The following is a 17,517-nucleotide window of genomic DNA, read 5'->3' on the forward strand; positions in this document are numbered from 1 at the left end:
GAGAGGAAGACAAATGATGAATTGCAAAAGATGATGGGAATAGAGCCTGTGATTGATGCTGTGAAGAGAAATAGGTTGAGATTGTTTGGTCATGTGTTGAGGAAGGATGAAAGTGACTAGTTGAGAAGAATGATGGAAATGAATGTAGAAGGAAATAGAGGACGGGGAAGACCGAGAAAGACTTGGCTAAAGATGGTGGAAGAAGAAATGCGGGCAAGGGGGTTAACAAGGGGAGATGTAGAACATTGGGCAAAATGGAGAAGATAGTCATGGGGCCCGCAAGGCTAACCCCCGCTCCAGCAGGGAAAATGGCCTTAAAATGCCTGTTGCTTGTTGTTGTATATACTTGTACCAAGTTTGGTCAAAATCCCATCACTGGTTCACAAGTTAGCACAGTGACAGAATATTTACCGAATGGGACTTCTGGCTCTTGACCCCACAATGTAATCCATTTTTCTTTTCATCATGATACATACTTGTACCAAGTTTAACTTTGTTCCCTTCAGCCGTTATCAAGTTATCGCGGTAACAAAAACCTACCATGGACGGATGGACAACCCAAAAACATAATTGGGCTGACGAAGTCGCCAGACGCATAAAAAAGGCCCCACAAAATACTCAATCACAAAATAAATGGCTTACAAATGTCATTTCTTTCACTTGCTTTGAATACACCAATGAACTAGAAATAGGTTGATGGCGAGGGTTTCGAATGAAACAGCAACACATCACAAAATAACATGGGGTTGGGGTACAAGTAGTTCATCTTAGTTTTCCCCATTTGATCACAATCCATCGTCAAAGAGACATGAAATTTTGAAAGCCATGATTTTATTCAAGTTCCTCCTCTTTTCTCACATGATGTATTTCTTGTTATTTTGTATTTCATTGAATGAAGTGGAAGAATACAAAAAAGCTTAATTTAACCGAACAAATGCACATCCACATTGCTAAGATATCCGAGCAAATTTCAAAACCAAACTGAGTGCAGCGAACTGTACAGGCAACGTTGTCAAACCTGAGGCAGATGACGTGGTCTGAGGTGACACAGTCATGCTTCTAACAAGTGGCTCACTGGTGGCTGATGTCGACCCAAATGGGTCAAATGCTGGTTGGGTGTCTGAAAGGAAATCGCAAAGGAGAGAAGAAAATAAAAAACATTTGTACAACGTTTTATACTATTAGGTTCTTCCCAATAAACTTCTCAAAAACATGGTGGCAGCAACATCTTTCTTTAGTCCCCTACCGGTTTCACCTTAAGGGGCTATATAGTCAGGTTCAGTATGTCCAGATTTAAAGTTTCGTTGGATTTTTTGGGGGATTTGGAAAACTATATATTTTTGGAAACTATATTGTATAGTCAGTCAGAAAACCAATGTTGCTATTTGCACAGACTCCTGTATGGCGGCCATCCTGGATTTTCAAAATTGCCGCCGTAGAACTAATTTTTCTCAATATCTCAGCTTCTAAACAACATAAAGCTTTGTTTCTAACGGCTAAACATACATTTTCAAGGGCCCCGAATCCAATGGTAACAAGTTCGATAAGCTAGACATGACCATAGAGCTCCTATGTGGCGGCCATCTTGGATTTTTCAAACTGGCCGCCGTAAAATTGATGTTTCTCAGGATCTCATCTTCTAAATAAGACGGAGCTTTGATTTTTCTAAATCCCAAAAACAATCCAACGAAATCTAAAATCTGGACATGCTGAACCTGACTGTTGACTGTAATGAGAAATACTATTCTACTGCGAGTGTTTTGCCCTTTGTGGGCCTTTGTGGCATACTGCCAAATAACACACAGATACTCCTAATGTTCATGAGAACTTAAAATCTGTTTACGGATGGACAAGCTACTAAAGTAATAAGTTTGATCCCCAGGGTACAGCTGAGGAAAATAATTAGTTTACAGCGTGTGTTTTTGTATTATTTATATACTGAGCAATATACCTGATATTGTGGTGATGGTGGTAGTGTATTTGTAGCCCATTATACATCAATATGTCTGTGGTGGTGGTTGTATATATCGGTGACGTTTCCCTTTGCTTTGCTGTCTTTGCAGGTTCTACATGTCACATTATGAGTGAGATGCAACAAGATGGTGAAGGGGCGGGGCAAGCCCAGGAGTCCACGAACTGTAAGCAGTGCATTTTATGCAAGGCTGATGATGTCAAGAAAGGATCCTTGGTGTTAAACCCCAGAATAGATTCCTACCAACATTTATTGAAGACAATAGAAGAAAGGGCCAGTTTGCATGATGGCATCTACGTTCAAGTCCATAAACGACTCCAAAACAGCACAAAAGAAACACTCTCTACAGAGAAGGCAGTTTGGCATCGCACTTGTTACTCCAGTGCAACGAACAAGAGCGAGCTACAACGTGCCAGAGACTGCCATGCGCATGCAGTAACAACTGGACACTATACTGCAAAAAAACGCGGACAGAAGAGAGGAAGCACAGAAATGGACGAGCCAGGCTCATCAACATCTGATGCAACATCCCCGTTCACACGCTCGTGTACAGTGCCACTGGATAAAGAGCAGTGTTTCTTCTGCCAAAAAGATGATGGCCAACTACTCTACCAGGTTAGGACTGAAAATGCTGGTCAAGAGCTTAGAGAGGCTGTAGAGAAGTCCCAAGATGCATTATTGAAAACACGATTCAACACATGTATCTCACCAGGTGATGCACACGCAATTGACCTTCAGTACCACAAATCTTGTTGGAGAAGACATGTGTTCCATGTAGTACGAGACAGACCTAGCGCAAACAGAAGCAGCGCAGCCAAAGAACTATTGCTGCAACGGGCAAGTCTGATTGAGATGATCAACCTGAGAGATGTCAAAACACAAAACCAAGCTTATCTCTCCATGGATGACATTGAAACCACTTATGTCAATATAATTGGCTCAGAACACTTGGAAAAGCATGTACCTACATTCAATAGAAAGTGGCTGAAAGAAAGAATCGTCACTGAGTTGCCAAGCGTGACATCTGTTCTCCAAAAAGACCGAAGAAAATCGGCCATCCTCGACTGTTCAGATGCATGTGAGGAAAGGATGGTTCATTCTGCAATCACAAGTGATGGCGATAACGAGAACAACTTGAAGACAATCTACAAAGCAGCACAAGTGATACGGAAGAGCATCGCAGAATTCATTAAGAAGGACCAGGAAGCAAATACCATACAGGTGTCCAGCGATATCAACGATGTTCCGGCTGAACTATACACCATGATCCGCTGGGTAATGGTAGGGCCTGTCGACAAGCTGGAAACTGAGAAGAGGACCAGTGTTGTTGACAGATCAACACTCACTGTGAGTCAGAACATCATGTATGGATTCAAATCCAACAGACAGGTGAAGTACAAACCAAGCAGCGAATCCGCAACATTCAGGCCACCCCATTCAAGAGAAAAACCCCAAGTCCTGGGATTGGCTCTGACTGTCCATCATGACACACGCAACAAAAAGCTGATGTGACTTCTCAATGCACATGGCTACTGTGTTTCGATTGTCCGCACCCTCATGGAAACTGCTCTTGCTAATGCTGTCGTAGAAAACACCAGGCAGTTTGAAGGTCTGTATGTGCCACCATTCCTGAAAAGGGGAGCCTTTGTGTTCTTTGCTGCAGACAACACGGACTTTGCCGAGGATACTCCTGACGGGAAAGGAACCACTCACGCAACGATTACTGCAGTGTACCAGAAGTCAGATGTCCCTGGAGAACCAGTTGCGCAACCTCTGATCATCGGTGATGCACAGAGTCTATCGGTCACTCCATACCATGTAGATGTGCTGCACTGTGACAAGCCGAAACCACAGCTTACGAAGAGAACAGAGGAGTTTGTCATCAACAAGGGGGTCTCCAGATCCTATCAACTGACACAACTGGGATGGGTTGTTGCTTCTGCTCTATCCAGGATGAAAGCGAGGGAACACTCCAGCAAGATTCCAGGTTGGGCAGGATACAACTCGCTCTTGTCTGAACGCCAGTCCATGACTCGGGTTGGTGCCTTGCCACTACTTCCAGAGGTGGCGCATGAGTGGCCAACCCTACTGACCGTGATCATGCAAGCCAGTCAGCTAAGGATGTTGGCAGTTGGTGAAGATCATCCCACTGTAATTTCATTTGACATGGCCCTCTACGAGAAGGTGGTGCAACTGCTGGATGCAAGACCTGACTTGAAACGCACAGTCGTCCCCAGACTGGGTGAGCTGCATGTTGTCATGGCGGCTCTCCGAGCCCTCGGAGCCTCCATGGAGAACTCAGGCATTGATGATGCTTGGGTAGAAGCTGATGTCTATGGTCCAGCCACGACGCAGCAAATCCTGAAATGTACACACTACAAGCGGTCTCTCCGTGCCCATATATATTCATATGTAGCACTTTATGAAATGGTTCTGGAGGAGTTCTTGAAGGACAACCCACAAGTAAAGGATGTGTGTTTCGAGGCAACAGAGGGAGTAGAAGCTGCCTGTGCTGAGATGAACAAGTGCACGAAAGCTGAATCTGTAAAACAAGCAAACACCAAACTCCTTCAAGTCTTGACATCTGATGGGGTGGTGACGGCACTCGAGGAGTGGGAAGCACGGAGATCCAAGAATGCAATGTTCAAGTCAATGATGAACTATCTACATCGGGTGGAGACAATCCTGTTATTCGTGGCAGCATCATGGAGTGCTGACCTGGTGCTTCACCTCCAAGCTGGAGAAGAACTGAGCAAGTTATTCTTTGCCATGGACTGGATCAAATACAAGCGGCTCTGGCCCCGATACATCGCAGACATGTATGACCTAAGAACCAATCACCCTAGGACCTGGGAAGAACTAGGAGCTGGCAATCTATCAGTAACCAAGAATGACATCCAGTTTGTATCCATTGGACCAGATCATGCATGTGAACATCTGAACAAGCTGATGAAGATTCACTCTGGACTGATTGGCATCTCTAACAATGCCAATGCTAGACAGAGATTCTTCATGGTTACACCAGAATTATCATGCCTGTCAAAAGACTTCAAGAGTCAGTTTGGCCTGGAAGGTGACAAGATCACAGAACATCATGACCTTGGTCCAAGTGCAGTCAAGAGGGAGCATGAAGCAATCAACAAGATCAAGGCTGCGATACTGAGTCATGGGAATCCATTTGACACTGAAGGTGACAAGCTGCACAATGTGATAACGAATGCTTACATCCCAGACGAGTATGTACCACAGATCCTGAACATCGATGTCACTGGTCAGAAGTTGTATGAAGACTACGTGTCGGAGCGTATCAATGGAGATGTTAGCCTCTGGGCACCAGTCAAGAAGGAGAACAACGAGATGTTCACGTCTGGGAACAAGAGAACCACAGTGAAACTCAGAGACAGGACTGTGGATCTGAAGGAGACTAAGGAACTGTACGGAAGGCTCATGGTCCTTGCCAAGTCAAACAGAGACGTCAACCAGAAATATGCCATCGGAAATTACGAGTTCACTGTGACACCAAGAGCACTGTTCGCTCCAGATGGGACAATTCTTCCATGCACTGACAAGTCGAAGTTAATTCATCTCCTCGACAAGTTAGCAAGAGCAGAAATTCACCCCGAAGATCAGCAACAGACACCAGCTGCAAGTGTTCTACAAGAAGATCCAATGGACACAAGAACTATGGCATCCACATCTAGTAAACCTACAAGTCGGAAGATTGCACTGGTGGATGGGATGGTACTTGTGCATAAGCTGACAAAGAAACCAGCCACTGTAGTGAAAGTCAACGATCTGGGTGAATGCTTCAATGACAGACTCATGTCTCTAACAAAAGATTGTGATGAGATCATACTGGTCTTTGACACGTACAAAAACGATTCTCTGAAGAGTGCTACCAGGGCTAAAAGAAGGCAAGGAAAGGATGCAGTACAGTATCAAGTCAGAGATGACACCAACATCAAACACATCCCAATGAGCAGATTCCTTTCTCATGACAAAACAAAGGCTGATCTGACTGACTTCTAGAGTTTTCGTTGCCAGATATACAAGTCACTCATCCAAGTTGATCATCACGTCTGCTTCAGGGCGTATTAGGAGCAACAGTGACCTGCTCTTCGAGGACAACAACCATGAAGAAGCTGACACCCTGTTGATCCACCAGGCCGTGCTGGCATCCCAGCGAAACCCACATGATGCGCAGTTGGTGTTCTTCTCTCCCGACACAGATGTCCTGGTACTAGTCATAGCAAACTATGACCTACTGCTGAGGAATACATCCATTTCCATGGCATCTGGAATACTTCAAATAGAGCCACTGTGGACAGCTCTAGGGGTCGAAAGAGCAAAGGCGTTGCCAGCCTTTCATGCTTTCACAGGGGCAGACAACACTGGGAGGTTCTCTCGAATAGGCAAAGCAACCTGGCTGCATGTCTACCTCAAAGCAAGTGAAGATGTCATAGACACCGTGCGAATGCTTTCAGATGCAACTGAAGTGACGGAGGACATGTTGTCCACACTAGCTAACTTTGTATGCGCTGCTTACTCTCCAAATGGCATCCACATCGACAGCATCCCCGAACTACGATGGTATCTCTTTTGCAAACACATGGCAGAAAGTGACAGGCTTCCTCCTACTCTTGGAGCTCTCAAGCAGCACATCCTTAGAGTCCATATCCAAGCCAGAGTGTGGGGTCAGGCAAGCATTGCTCAACAGGATCCTCAGTTGAATCCCCTGCAAAACGGCTTTTACAAAGACACGGATGGACAAGTGAAACCAACCACAACTGAGGAGCCTCCAGCCCCCAAGGCCATCATTCAAATGGTTAGATGTCAGTGCAAAACAGACTGTTCTTCATCTAGATGTTCCTGCAGAACAAACAACTTGGCTTGTACAGACCTTTGTCAGTGTGACATTCAGTGCCAAAATGATGAGGACTCTCAAGATGTGATGAACGAAAGCGATGATGAGGATGATGATGACTTTACTCAATGATGAATCAAAGCTCTGTGCTCTTTAGAAGGTGGGTTACATCAGTTTTACGGCGGCCAGTTTGAAAAATCCAAGATGGCCGCCACATAGAAGCTCTATGGTCATGTCTAGCTTATCGAACTTGTTACCATTGGATTCGGGGCCCTTGAAAATGTATGTTTAGCCGTTAGAATCAAAGCTCTATGTTATTTAGAAGCTGAGATATTGAGAAAAATTAGTTCTACGGCGGCAATTTTGAAAATCCAAGATGGCCGCCATACAGGAGTCTGTGCAAATAGCAACATTGGTTTTCTGACTGACTATACAATATAGTTTCCAAAAATATATAGTTTTCCAAATCCCCCAAAAATTCCAACGAAATTACATAGTGAACCTGACTAATATGTTTGTTCGTCTGTCTGCCTGCATCCCACCTGTAGTTTCTAGACTTTTTTTCCCCATACCCTTTAACATGCTCAATTGAAAAACTTAGTACATGACTTTATAATGACAAGTTACAGAACAAGTTCGAGTTTAAAGGCGTTTCACCAATTTTTCACTGACTTATGCCTTGTTTGGACTTAGTTCTAAGTATGGTATGTTTGGAACCTCCCCCCTTCCAATCCCAACCCCAACTACTCTCCTTTGTATTTATTTGATTGCCTTCCAATTCATACCAACATGAGTGGAGGCCAATTACAATATAAGACAAAGGAAAAATAAATACGATGGAACAAACCATGTCAGAAGGAAAGTGTCACATGGAAAAACCAAACATGTCTACCAACGGTCGGGAACAAAGCAGAACAGGATGCACTTGGTCAGAAACAATGCTCAGCTATTCAGAGAGTGCAATATAGCTATTCCAAATGCTAAGATATCACAAAAGCATTGTTCAGACAACCCAATTCCAGAGGATTGTGCTGCAGAGAAACAATTCAGGAAGAATCCATTTAATCATTTGAAAAGTGATATGCTTCCCATAAATGCCGTTCAAATTCCTTTTGAGGCAGAATGTTGCTCTGAAATTGTATCGAAAAAGAAAAAATGGAACAGAAACTGACAAGGAGCATAAACTACCACAGATTAGTGTGTGGTTAACACAAATTGGTTTTGAGTACCATGCATCAATACTTTTCAGGTAACAAGTTGAAAAGGTGAAGACCTTTGTAATATACATCATACTAAAAGATTCCCATATCCATCAAATGCCACATTTCCCTTGGGTCCCTTCAAGGTAACAGTTGAATCTCTTGAAACCCACCCACCTGTTAAGATAGCTAACAGCAACTTGCATCCACATGCACACCTTTTCATTTGCAAAAAAAAAATTCTATTTTGTTTATCAATGGAAAAAACAAAAAATAAAACAAAACCACCCTTCAAAATAAAGCTTTCAATAAAATATCACCCTTCAACAAAAACCTTCAGTAAATAAAACTAATTTTCACCCTTCAATAAAAAACAAAAAATATCAAAAAATAAAAAAACCAGCATGTATTTTTGTACCTGGAAAAAATATAGAAATTATAAAACATAGTTTGAGTCAAATCTCCACCCTTCAAATCCTCCATGTCCGGTGGTATATTCTTGCTCCAAAGTGGTATATTGTGTCACCAGAATTATGCAAAAACATGGGGAATATTAGTAATTAAATGACATCAAATTTTTTTTTTTTTTCATTGCCATACCATGTGACCGATCAAAAATAAATTTCATATTCAAGTTGCTATTGTTGCAGATGACAAAAAATGTTTCATGTTAATCATACAAAAAAAAGTTTTTACCTCAATGTGGCTGGCAAACCGCTTCACCAATGACATCATATTTAACAACTTTTTTTTTTTTTTTTTAATACTTATAATATTAACAACCGATGACATCTTGACCATGGGGAGATGATCACAACCTGACAAAAATCGAAAGCACTTTGCGGTTTCAGAGAAGTTTTCGCTTTAAATCCAAGCTGGTTGCAATGGATGGCAAAATCAAAATTTGGAAAAAAATGGCATCAATTCCCATTGGCCCCAACATTCCTGTGAGGTTTCCACTTAATCGGAGCAACAGTGACAACGCTACAGCTTCCATAAAATTCAGCAGAAAGAATAATAAGTCTAATAGCAATAGGAGCCCAGTCTTTTATACGAACAATAAAATTGCAAGTGAAGATGGAAAAATTGTGGAAACCAGATCCATGGGACCTTGATTACAATGCTCATGTTTGCTCATCTACAAATGATGTATGCAGATGTGACTATGTACATTGACAAATAAACTAGGGGAGGGGAAGAGTTGCCATTGCTTCCCACACGTTTTAACATGTTTTATATAATGAGTGGTTGAAGACTTACCATTGATTGGTCAAACTTTATTTAGCAGCAACTGACAGATTTTGTACAATGGGGCTTCATAATTTTCATTTTATTTCAGGCGTTTCTTTTGACTATTTATATTATCTTTTTTCATAATCTCAGTATTTTTCACGAAAAAAACCCCCAAAAAAACATTTTTCAATTATGACGTACGAAACTGAGCAAATAAAACATTAAGTTGCATACATGCCCATGTGGTAAGACCTTTTGCTTTCAGTGGCGATTTTGTATTTTCACCGAATTTTCAATTCTTTGAAACGAGGCTCTCCAAATATCATTAGATAGAATTTTATTCTGTATTTTGTGTCAGCAATGAAGATCAAGATTCACAGTGCCGCTCATCCGAAGCAGTTGTTATTGACTATATATATATATATGTGAGCCGCATGTACATAGAATTGTGGGAGTTGGGGGAAGGGTCAATATTTTTAGTAATCACTCTGTGGAAATCAAGACTGTAAACAACGGCGCACAAAAATCACAGTTTCGTGACTGTTCTACTTACAATATTATATTTAATCTTGATTTTCTTTCTACAACTTGTTACACCCCCCCCCCCCCCCCCCATCCCACAGATCAGACCAGGCGTTCTCCCTGTCGAATGACGTCATAATTACGGCACCAATGACGTCATCATCAACACCTATTCCCCATGTTGAGTTCTTTACAATGAGCCACATTTCAATTTTTCATGGAGTGGTTTCGGAGATAGAGGTGTAATGTTTTTCGTTTTTTTCCAAAGATGGCGCCCACACCACGTGACCTATGATGTCATAACCATCAATATATTCTACAGGAGGCACTCCTATGGTGAAAATTGAACCACCAACAATTGCAGAGAAAAATAAAATTCATACTGATCGGATGAAGCATTATAATTACGAATCCTGACGTCATTAATATATCTTATTCCCCATGGGGAGTACTTCACAATTTCAGAGAAGAAAGCAAATATCTATTCGTGGGGGGGGGGGGGGGGGGGAGGGGGTCAAACCTGGACTCACTTTGACCCCCATAGTTCCCCTTGGACTTCGATTTTCTTAGTGCAGTGAACAAACTTTGGTACATCATGGGGGATGAAGGTTGTGGTCACGTTTCATCAAAATAATGTGTAGTTTCAGAGGAGAAAGCAAATTCCTATTTTTTTTGGGGGGGGGGGGGGGGGTTCAAACAGGGATCCACTTTGACCTGGTAAACCCCCTTAGACCCCGATTTCTTAATGCCGTGAACAAACTTTAGTCAACACAACAAATGTAATTTGTGCCAAGTTTGGTCACAATCCCTTCAGCGGTTTCGGCGAAGAAGTTGCAAGTGTTTACGGATGGACGGGCTGACGGACGGACGAATGATGCACCATCGAATAAGCTCCCCTGAACTTCGTTCCAGGTGAGCTAAAAATGTATTGCTGGCAAAGCACAATACCTGGAACAGCAGGTTCAGGTTGTGATGCCGAATCGAGGAAGGGCCACGGATCCACTTCAGTGGAGAAAGAAACTGGGAGAGATGCTGAAGCTGGAACAGCAGTCCAAGGATCTGGACCAGATACTTCACTTTCAGATGTCATGGCAGGTGGAGATGGAGTTTGAGGTGAGACTGCCCAGGGACCAGACGTTTGGTTTTCACATTGCACTATGGGTGGAGCTGTCGGCAGCCATGGACTTGGCTCAGCAGCAACCAGCACACTAGCTCCTGCAATTTTTCAGGTATTTATGGTTCAAAGAAAAAAAAAATTAGCACAGAAATCTTTAATCTTCAAATCAAACAAATTCATTATATTTGATTTTCCTGCAAGAAAACAATGCGTTACAATTAAACAAGAATCAAAAATGCCAAATTGGCATTAAAGTCTTGCTGCTTGGCAATCAAGCCAAGCTCGCAAACCAAGGAAGCCACAAATAAAGTGAACGTAGGTGGCATTTATACCTACTAGGGCATGCCCGTACGTGGGTGCAAAAAAACATGCGTGCAAACAACAACAACAAAAAAAAACTTTGAAACCACGTGGCAGTAACGACCACAGAACCCCCCCCTCTATTTACATGAAATGGTTTGGTCCATTCGCAAAGCCAAAGCGAACGGCTTGCGAGTACGGTAGAACCCCCCCCTCTATTTACATGAAATGGTTTGGTCCATTCGCAAAGCCAAAGCGAACGGCTTGCGAGTACGGTGACCATACCTTGGGAACCACTTGTCCGATTAATTTCAAACCTTGAAAAGGCACATCCTCGGGTCCCCAGCAATATACCTGGCAAGTTTCAAGTATATCGGACCCGTGGTTGTCGAGAAACAGCGGTCACAGACAAACACACAGACACACACACATACACACACATACACACACACATACACACAGAGATTACTGGAATTATAGATAGATAAAAGAGAAAAATCTCTTTGTATGTGTTCTACGCATGTTAAGCGTTTTTACATTCGGGGTACAAAAGTTACAACATTTTAAGTTACATTTTTAAAGTCACGACAACAAGAAGTTACTACATTTTAAGTTACAAACTCCAAACTCGGGGTACATATTTTTTTATTTTTTTTGTTGTATACAAGATCGAGGCTCGTGAAAGAGCTAACATTAATCACACAAAAAGTCAAACTGACACAAAAAACACAAAATAAGGGGAGCGGTATACAAGATGGGGAGAGAGGGGGAAGGACACAAACACAACATTTGAGAGCAGGGACATTGAGAGAACTGAGGGAGGGAGAGGGCTGGGGGGGAGGTGGGAGAGGTATAAAACATATGGACACTGCAAGGACTTCCAGGAAAGAAGTTGGAATTTCGAAAAAGTATCTGGGGTGAATTAGCGGGGGTAGAAAAGATCAAGGTATTGGATGGGGGAAGATAAGAGATGGTGGTGAACAGCTGTTTTAAAGACCTGGAGGGAGGAGTGGGATTGAAGAGAGTGAGGGAGTTTGTTCCAGAGGTGGGAGAAAAGGGGAATGAAAGAGTGAAGGTGAGCAGAGAGCCTAGATTTTGGCAGTTTAACCATAAGAGGGTTGCTGGCAGATCTTGTGCGACCTGTACGAATATTTGGGGGACAGAGCACAGAGAGCTGGGGGAGCAAGGCCGGAGAGGAGTCGGTAGAAGACAAAGACCACCAACCTGCCTGCGGTGAGTGAGTGAAAGGCCCTCGGAGTTAGCTTCATCGCAGGAGATTCCAATGATTCTGAAAGCTTTGGCTTCAACAGCGTGAAGCCGAGCTAGGTGTGAGGCAGGAGCACCGACCCAGAGGGGGGGAACAGTATTCCATTGAGCTGCGGATGAAAGCCTTGTATGTGGTGAGGAGCTCAGGTGTGCCAAGGAAGGACTTCGCACGACGGAGGATGCCCAGTCGGCGACTGGCTTTGGAGGCCAGCTTGGAAATGTGGTTTTCCCAAGAAAGATCATGGCAGATAGTGAGACCCAAAAGCTTGAGCGACAGAACTTCTTGGAGAGGATTGTTGAGAAAGTAGATGGGAGGGTTTTCCAGTCGGTCTTTTCGGAGAGACATAGTAAGAGTGTGAGATTTATCAGGATTGAAAGACATGCTCCACTTGTTTGACCAGCCTGTGATTTTGTCCAGGTCTGCAGAGAGTGAGGAGGCTGCAGGCTGCCGATCTGAGGGATGAGGAATGGAGCGGCAGATAGTGGAGTCATCAGCAAAGAGATAGAGAGGATTTTCCAGAGAGTCGGAGAGATCATTGATGAAGACCAGAAAAAGCACAGGGCCCAGAACACTACCTTGGGGAACTCCAGCCAGAACAGGAAGGGGCGATGAGAGAAATCCATTCAGGGCCACACGTTGACTACGACCAGAGAGGAAGTCCGCAAGCCAAGCAAGGAGATTTCCATGGATACCATAGGAGAGTTTGGTGAGCAGAGCTGGGTGCCAGACCGTATCGAAGGCACGTGATATGTCGAGTGAGACGGCTCTGATTTCCTGTTTGGCATCGAGGTCCTCCATCCATTGTTGAGACAGCAGAAGCAACATGTCCAGAGTAGAATGACCTGGTCTGAATCCAAATTGATGAACGGAGATCAAGCCATTGGAGAAGAGGAACGATTTGATATCCGAAGCAATGATGGATTCCATGACTTTGCTGATAATTGGGAGCAGGCTGATTGGGCTGTCGTTGCAAGGATCTGTTTTTGCACCTTTTTTGTGTAAAGCGGTAATGTTTGCCGATTTCCAAGATGCTGGCAGATGACCTTGAGCAAAAGAGAGGGTGAAAAGAACAGAGAGAGGGTGAGATAGAGCGGCAGAGCAGGATTTTAGGACTGGTGGGCTGATGCCATCTGGTCCAGTTGCAGAATCAGAGTAGAGGTTTGACAAAAACTTATCCACCTTGTCAGGAGAGAAGGACACAGAGTCCAGGAGCAGTTGGGTTCGACTGGGAAAGGTGGGAACAGAGAGAGATGGTTTGGGACACAATATTTTGAGACAAACACAGAGTTGAGGCATTCGGCTTTGTCACGTGCGGTGTCAACTGTGTAGCCATTTGAGGTGAGGGAGGGGATGGAGGGGGAACAAACACCAGAAACGGATTTGACCAGACGCCACCAGGATTTGGAGGAAGGAGACAGGTTTGAGAGTTCATTCTTGAGTGTGGAGAGATAGTGCTTCCTGGCACTCCTGAGGGTAGACACACGCTTGTTCTGAACTTGGTGGAAGGAACTGAGATTACCTTCAGTTGGATTTGCCTTCCAAGAGGCAAAGGCAAGTTGTTTCAGTGCAACTGCCTCACCACAAGATTCAGTGTACCATGGACGGGAGGAAGGGTAAGACAACTGAAGACGAGATGGGATATATCTGTAAATGAGAGAGAGCAGTTTGCTTTGGAAGAATTCCCAGGAAGAATTGATGTCAGAGGCAGTAGAGATGGGAGACCAGTCCAGATGATCGATCGCTGCTTGCAGCCCGTGCCAGTCGGCCTGAGTGAAATGCCAGACTAGTCGACGCTGAGGAGGCTCTCTGAGAATGGCCAGAGAGATGTCCACTTTAACAAGCACATGATCAGAAGAACCGATTGGAGCAGAAGAAGAGCAGCAGACATTTGCAGGGAAGTTCGTCATAACCAAGTCTAGAAGAGAAGATACTCCATTTTCCGGGTCGGGAAATTGACAGATTGTGTCAGCCCCAATGAGTCACAGAAGTCCTTTGCTGAGGTGCCATGTTTGGTGAGAGGAACCCACACCCAGCCAGCTGGCATGATGACAGTTGAAGTCGCCACATATGAGGAAGAGAGAGTTGGGATGAGTTGATAGAGTTGGTCCATGTTGTCAGACAGCGACATGTGAATGGAGTCATCACTGTTTGGAGGACGGTACAGAACACATATGAACAAAAGGTGGGAGCGGAGAGGAAGCCATAGCCAGAGGTACTCCTGGGGGTAGGGTGGAGAGAGGGCAGTGCAAGGAGAGTGAGGAAGAGAGTTTTTGATAAAGATAGCAACCCCACCACCAGGACGAGGCTCAGATCTATCATACCGGAGGAGGGAGTAACCGGGAAGAGATATTAAGGAATCAGAGACATCTTAAAGGAGGAAAGTTTCTGTTAAGCAGATCAAGTCTGGATTGTCAGAAGCAACCTGAATGCAGAGATCAATCAGGTTTGAGCGAAGGCCCGGGATGTTTGAGGTCCATATCGTTAATGAGGAGAGAGGGGGAGCATCGGGTGCAGGAGACGGGAGGGGTGGGGTAGGGGCAGATGAAGCATGGGCGGGGGAGGTAGGAAGAGCAGTTAATAGTAGGTCAGAGATTACAGAAGAGTTACAAGAAGGGGAAGGATGAGGACGAAAGGTTTGATGGTGATGGGATGAGGCACAGTGAGGGGTTCTTTGAGGGGTGGCAGAGGAAAGTAGAAGGTTGGGGGAGGTGGAGGTATGAGATAGAAGGGAGATGAAATCGGGAGGAGGCAGCTTTGAGAAGAGAATGAGAGGGGGGAGAATTGGAGAGGGATGGTAGGGGGGGAGATTTGAAGGGGAGGGGTTGGGGGGGGAGTTTTGGAGGGGAGGGGTTGGAGGGGGTTTAGGAGGGGAGGGGAATATACAACGTTGTGTGGGGGGGAGGAGGGGGGAGGTAACAGGCTATGTAGCCGCAGCCTCACACAGGGGTGGTGCAGATTCTTTATGTAAATGTGTCCTGTGTAGCACCACCTGATGGTGGTGGCAGAGGGTATACAACTCCCTTTTTTTATCTGTTGGGGAATTTTTTAACCTGTTGGGGAGTTGGGGAATTTTTTTTTTTTAAAGAGAGGGCTTCCAACCAGAAAGTAAAAACTAGATCTACTCCACAAATTTGAGCAAATAAGCAAGAGCAGACCGGGTTTCAGACAATGTTTCACCAACTTCACAGCAGGCCTCCCAAGGCCAATAGTCCCAGCACGTACCGGTTTTATTCACCACGTGGCTGCTTACAGTCACGTGCTGGTGCTCGAGGTCAGATGGAGGTTGTTTTTTTTCTTTGCAAACCTCAAGCAAAATAAACGGCAACGCATTGATGGGTTGTTCTGCTCTTTTTTTCGTTATTACTCACAAGTGATCTAGTGTTGTACGAGTGTGTGTGAGCATGTGAGCTTGTTTTTTTTTGTTTTTTGTTTTGTTTTTGGTGCTCGACCATGGGTGGTTTTATGTCAGGGTTGGATGTGAAAAGTTGCCAGTTGTGTGCTTGTTTGTAGTTTGTGTGTGCCGATTTACTCTAAAGGGTTCCTGCTGTCGTTGAAATAAAAATGATACTTTAGGAAAAGTAATGATCAATTTACCTGGAAAAAAATTTGAAAGTTGTAAAAGGTTGTGTCCATTTGATCACAAAATGCCTTTTCCACTCATTGGAATTGTCCAAGGGAAGCCAAACCTCACTCACCACCTATGGCAGCCCAAGGAGAAGGAAGAGGTTCAGTGGGTGCTTCCGGGAAAGCAGGTTGCAGTCCCCACGTTTTTGGAAGAGTCTGGACACAGTCAGCACCAGGAGCACCAGGAGCACCCAGCCAAATGCCTGGAGCAGTAGCTGGTGGAGCTGTAAAAATGTCCACCAAGTCAAGGAGAGACGACTAAGGGAAAGAGAGAGAGAGAGAGAGAGAAACAAGTCAAACAAATTTTTAGTTTTGAACATTTCAGGATCAAATTCCTGAAATTGATAGCACAATAACTTCCCTGGCAAGCAGTCAAGCACTCAGTAAAATTTGTCCAATTCAAACCTAACAAAATGAATTTGTGGTGTTGGTTACCTCTGCCACAAAGGTGGATGGAGGTCATGTTTTCACCCGTCTGTTTGTGAACAGGATCTCAAAAAGTTGTGGACGGATTAGGCCGAAATTTGGTGGAGAAGTTGGGTGTGACACGGACAAGGCGATTAGATTTTGCTGAAGATCCAGAACTGGATCTGAGACTTCAAGTGATTCTTCACCATTGAGAGAGGGCAAAAAAAAAAAAAAATATATATATAGCATGATATCTCAAAAAGTTGGTGGACTGGTTTTGACGAAACCTGGTGGACATGTTGGGTGTGTGACAAGGCATAGTTGATTTAATTTTGGTGACGATTTCAATCCGGATCCAGATCAGACAATTTTTAAAAAGTGATTCTTCACCATTGACTGATGGGGCCAAAAACGATATACGTATAGCATAATATTTCAAAAAGTTGTGGACGACTTGTGACAAAACTTGGTGGATGTCAGAGTTATGCTCTCTTCAGAGCACCATTCTCGTGAGAAATGAGCTTCATTTTTAATCGGGGTTTCACCATTTGCATAAGTTAAAACAAAGCAAGAAGACAAATGGACAAATTTAACAAAGCTATCACACAAAATCTATTTCACACGTTGAGAAAAAAAAAACAAAAAAAAACATGGAACAATTTTGGTAAGGTGCCGTTTTCAGACAGAGCCCGAATGAAAAACATTGATTAGTTGATGAAAAGCCACCAATGAATCGCTAATTAGCCGGTATGTTTCTGCACTACATGCGGGGTCACAATGCTGTCAAGCTCATGTTTTTTTTTGTATACTGAATCGAGGCTCGTGAAAGAGCTGACATTTACTTCACAAACAAATCAACCAGACAAACAAAATATATAAAAAGAGGGAGCGGAAGACAAGAGAATGGGACGCACACAAACACTTGAGAGCACACAACATTTAAGAGCAGGGAGATGTGTGGGAGGGAGAGGGCTTGGGGGGGAGGAGGCGTGGGAAGGGGGGGGGGGGTGA

The 17,517-nt window shown here is 44.0% G+C and overlaps 1 protein-coding gene across 4 annotated transcripts in view; it reads right to left on the reverse strand.

Moving 5' to 3' along the window:
- The window catches only part of LOC137423433 (epsin-2), a 111,679-nt gene that overhangs the window by 16,274 nt on the left and 77,888 nt on the right, over positions 1-17,517 (reverse strand). For all 4 annotated transcript variants that reach the window (XM_068110604.2, XM_068110601.2, XM_068110602.2 and 1 more), the window contains 3 exons: positions 16,170-16,356; positions 10,739-11,005; positions 1,019-1,120 (listed from right to left, as the gene is read on the reverse strand). In XM_068110604.2, the coding sequence (XP_067966705.2) occupies positions 1,019-1,120; positions 10,739-11,005; positions 16,170-16,356 (556 nt within the window). The remainder of the gene's footprint in view (positions 1-1,018; positions 1,121-10,738; positions 11,006-16,169; positions 16,357-17,517) is intronic.

Source organism: Myxine glutinosa, chromosome 3 (genome assembly GCF_964187855.1).
Source record: "Myxine glutinosa chromosome 3, kmMyxGlut1.1, whole genome shotgun sequence".
Lineage (NCBI taxonomy): Eukaryota > Metazoa > Chordata > Myxini > Myxiniformes > Myxinidae > Myxine > Myxine glutinosa.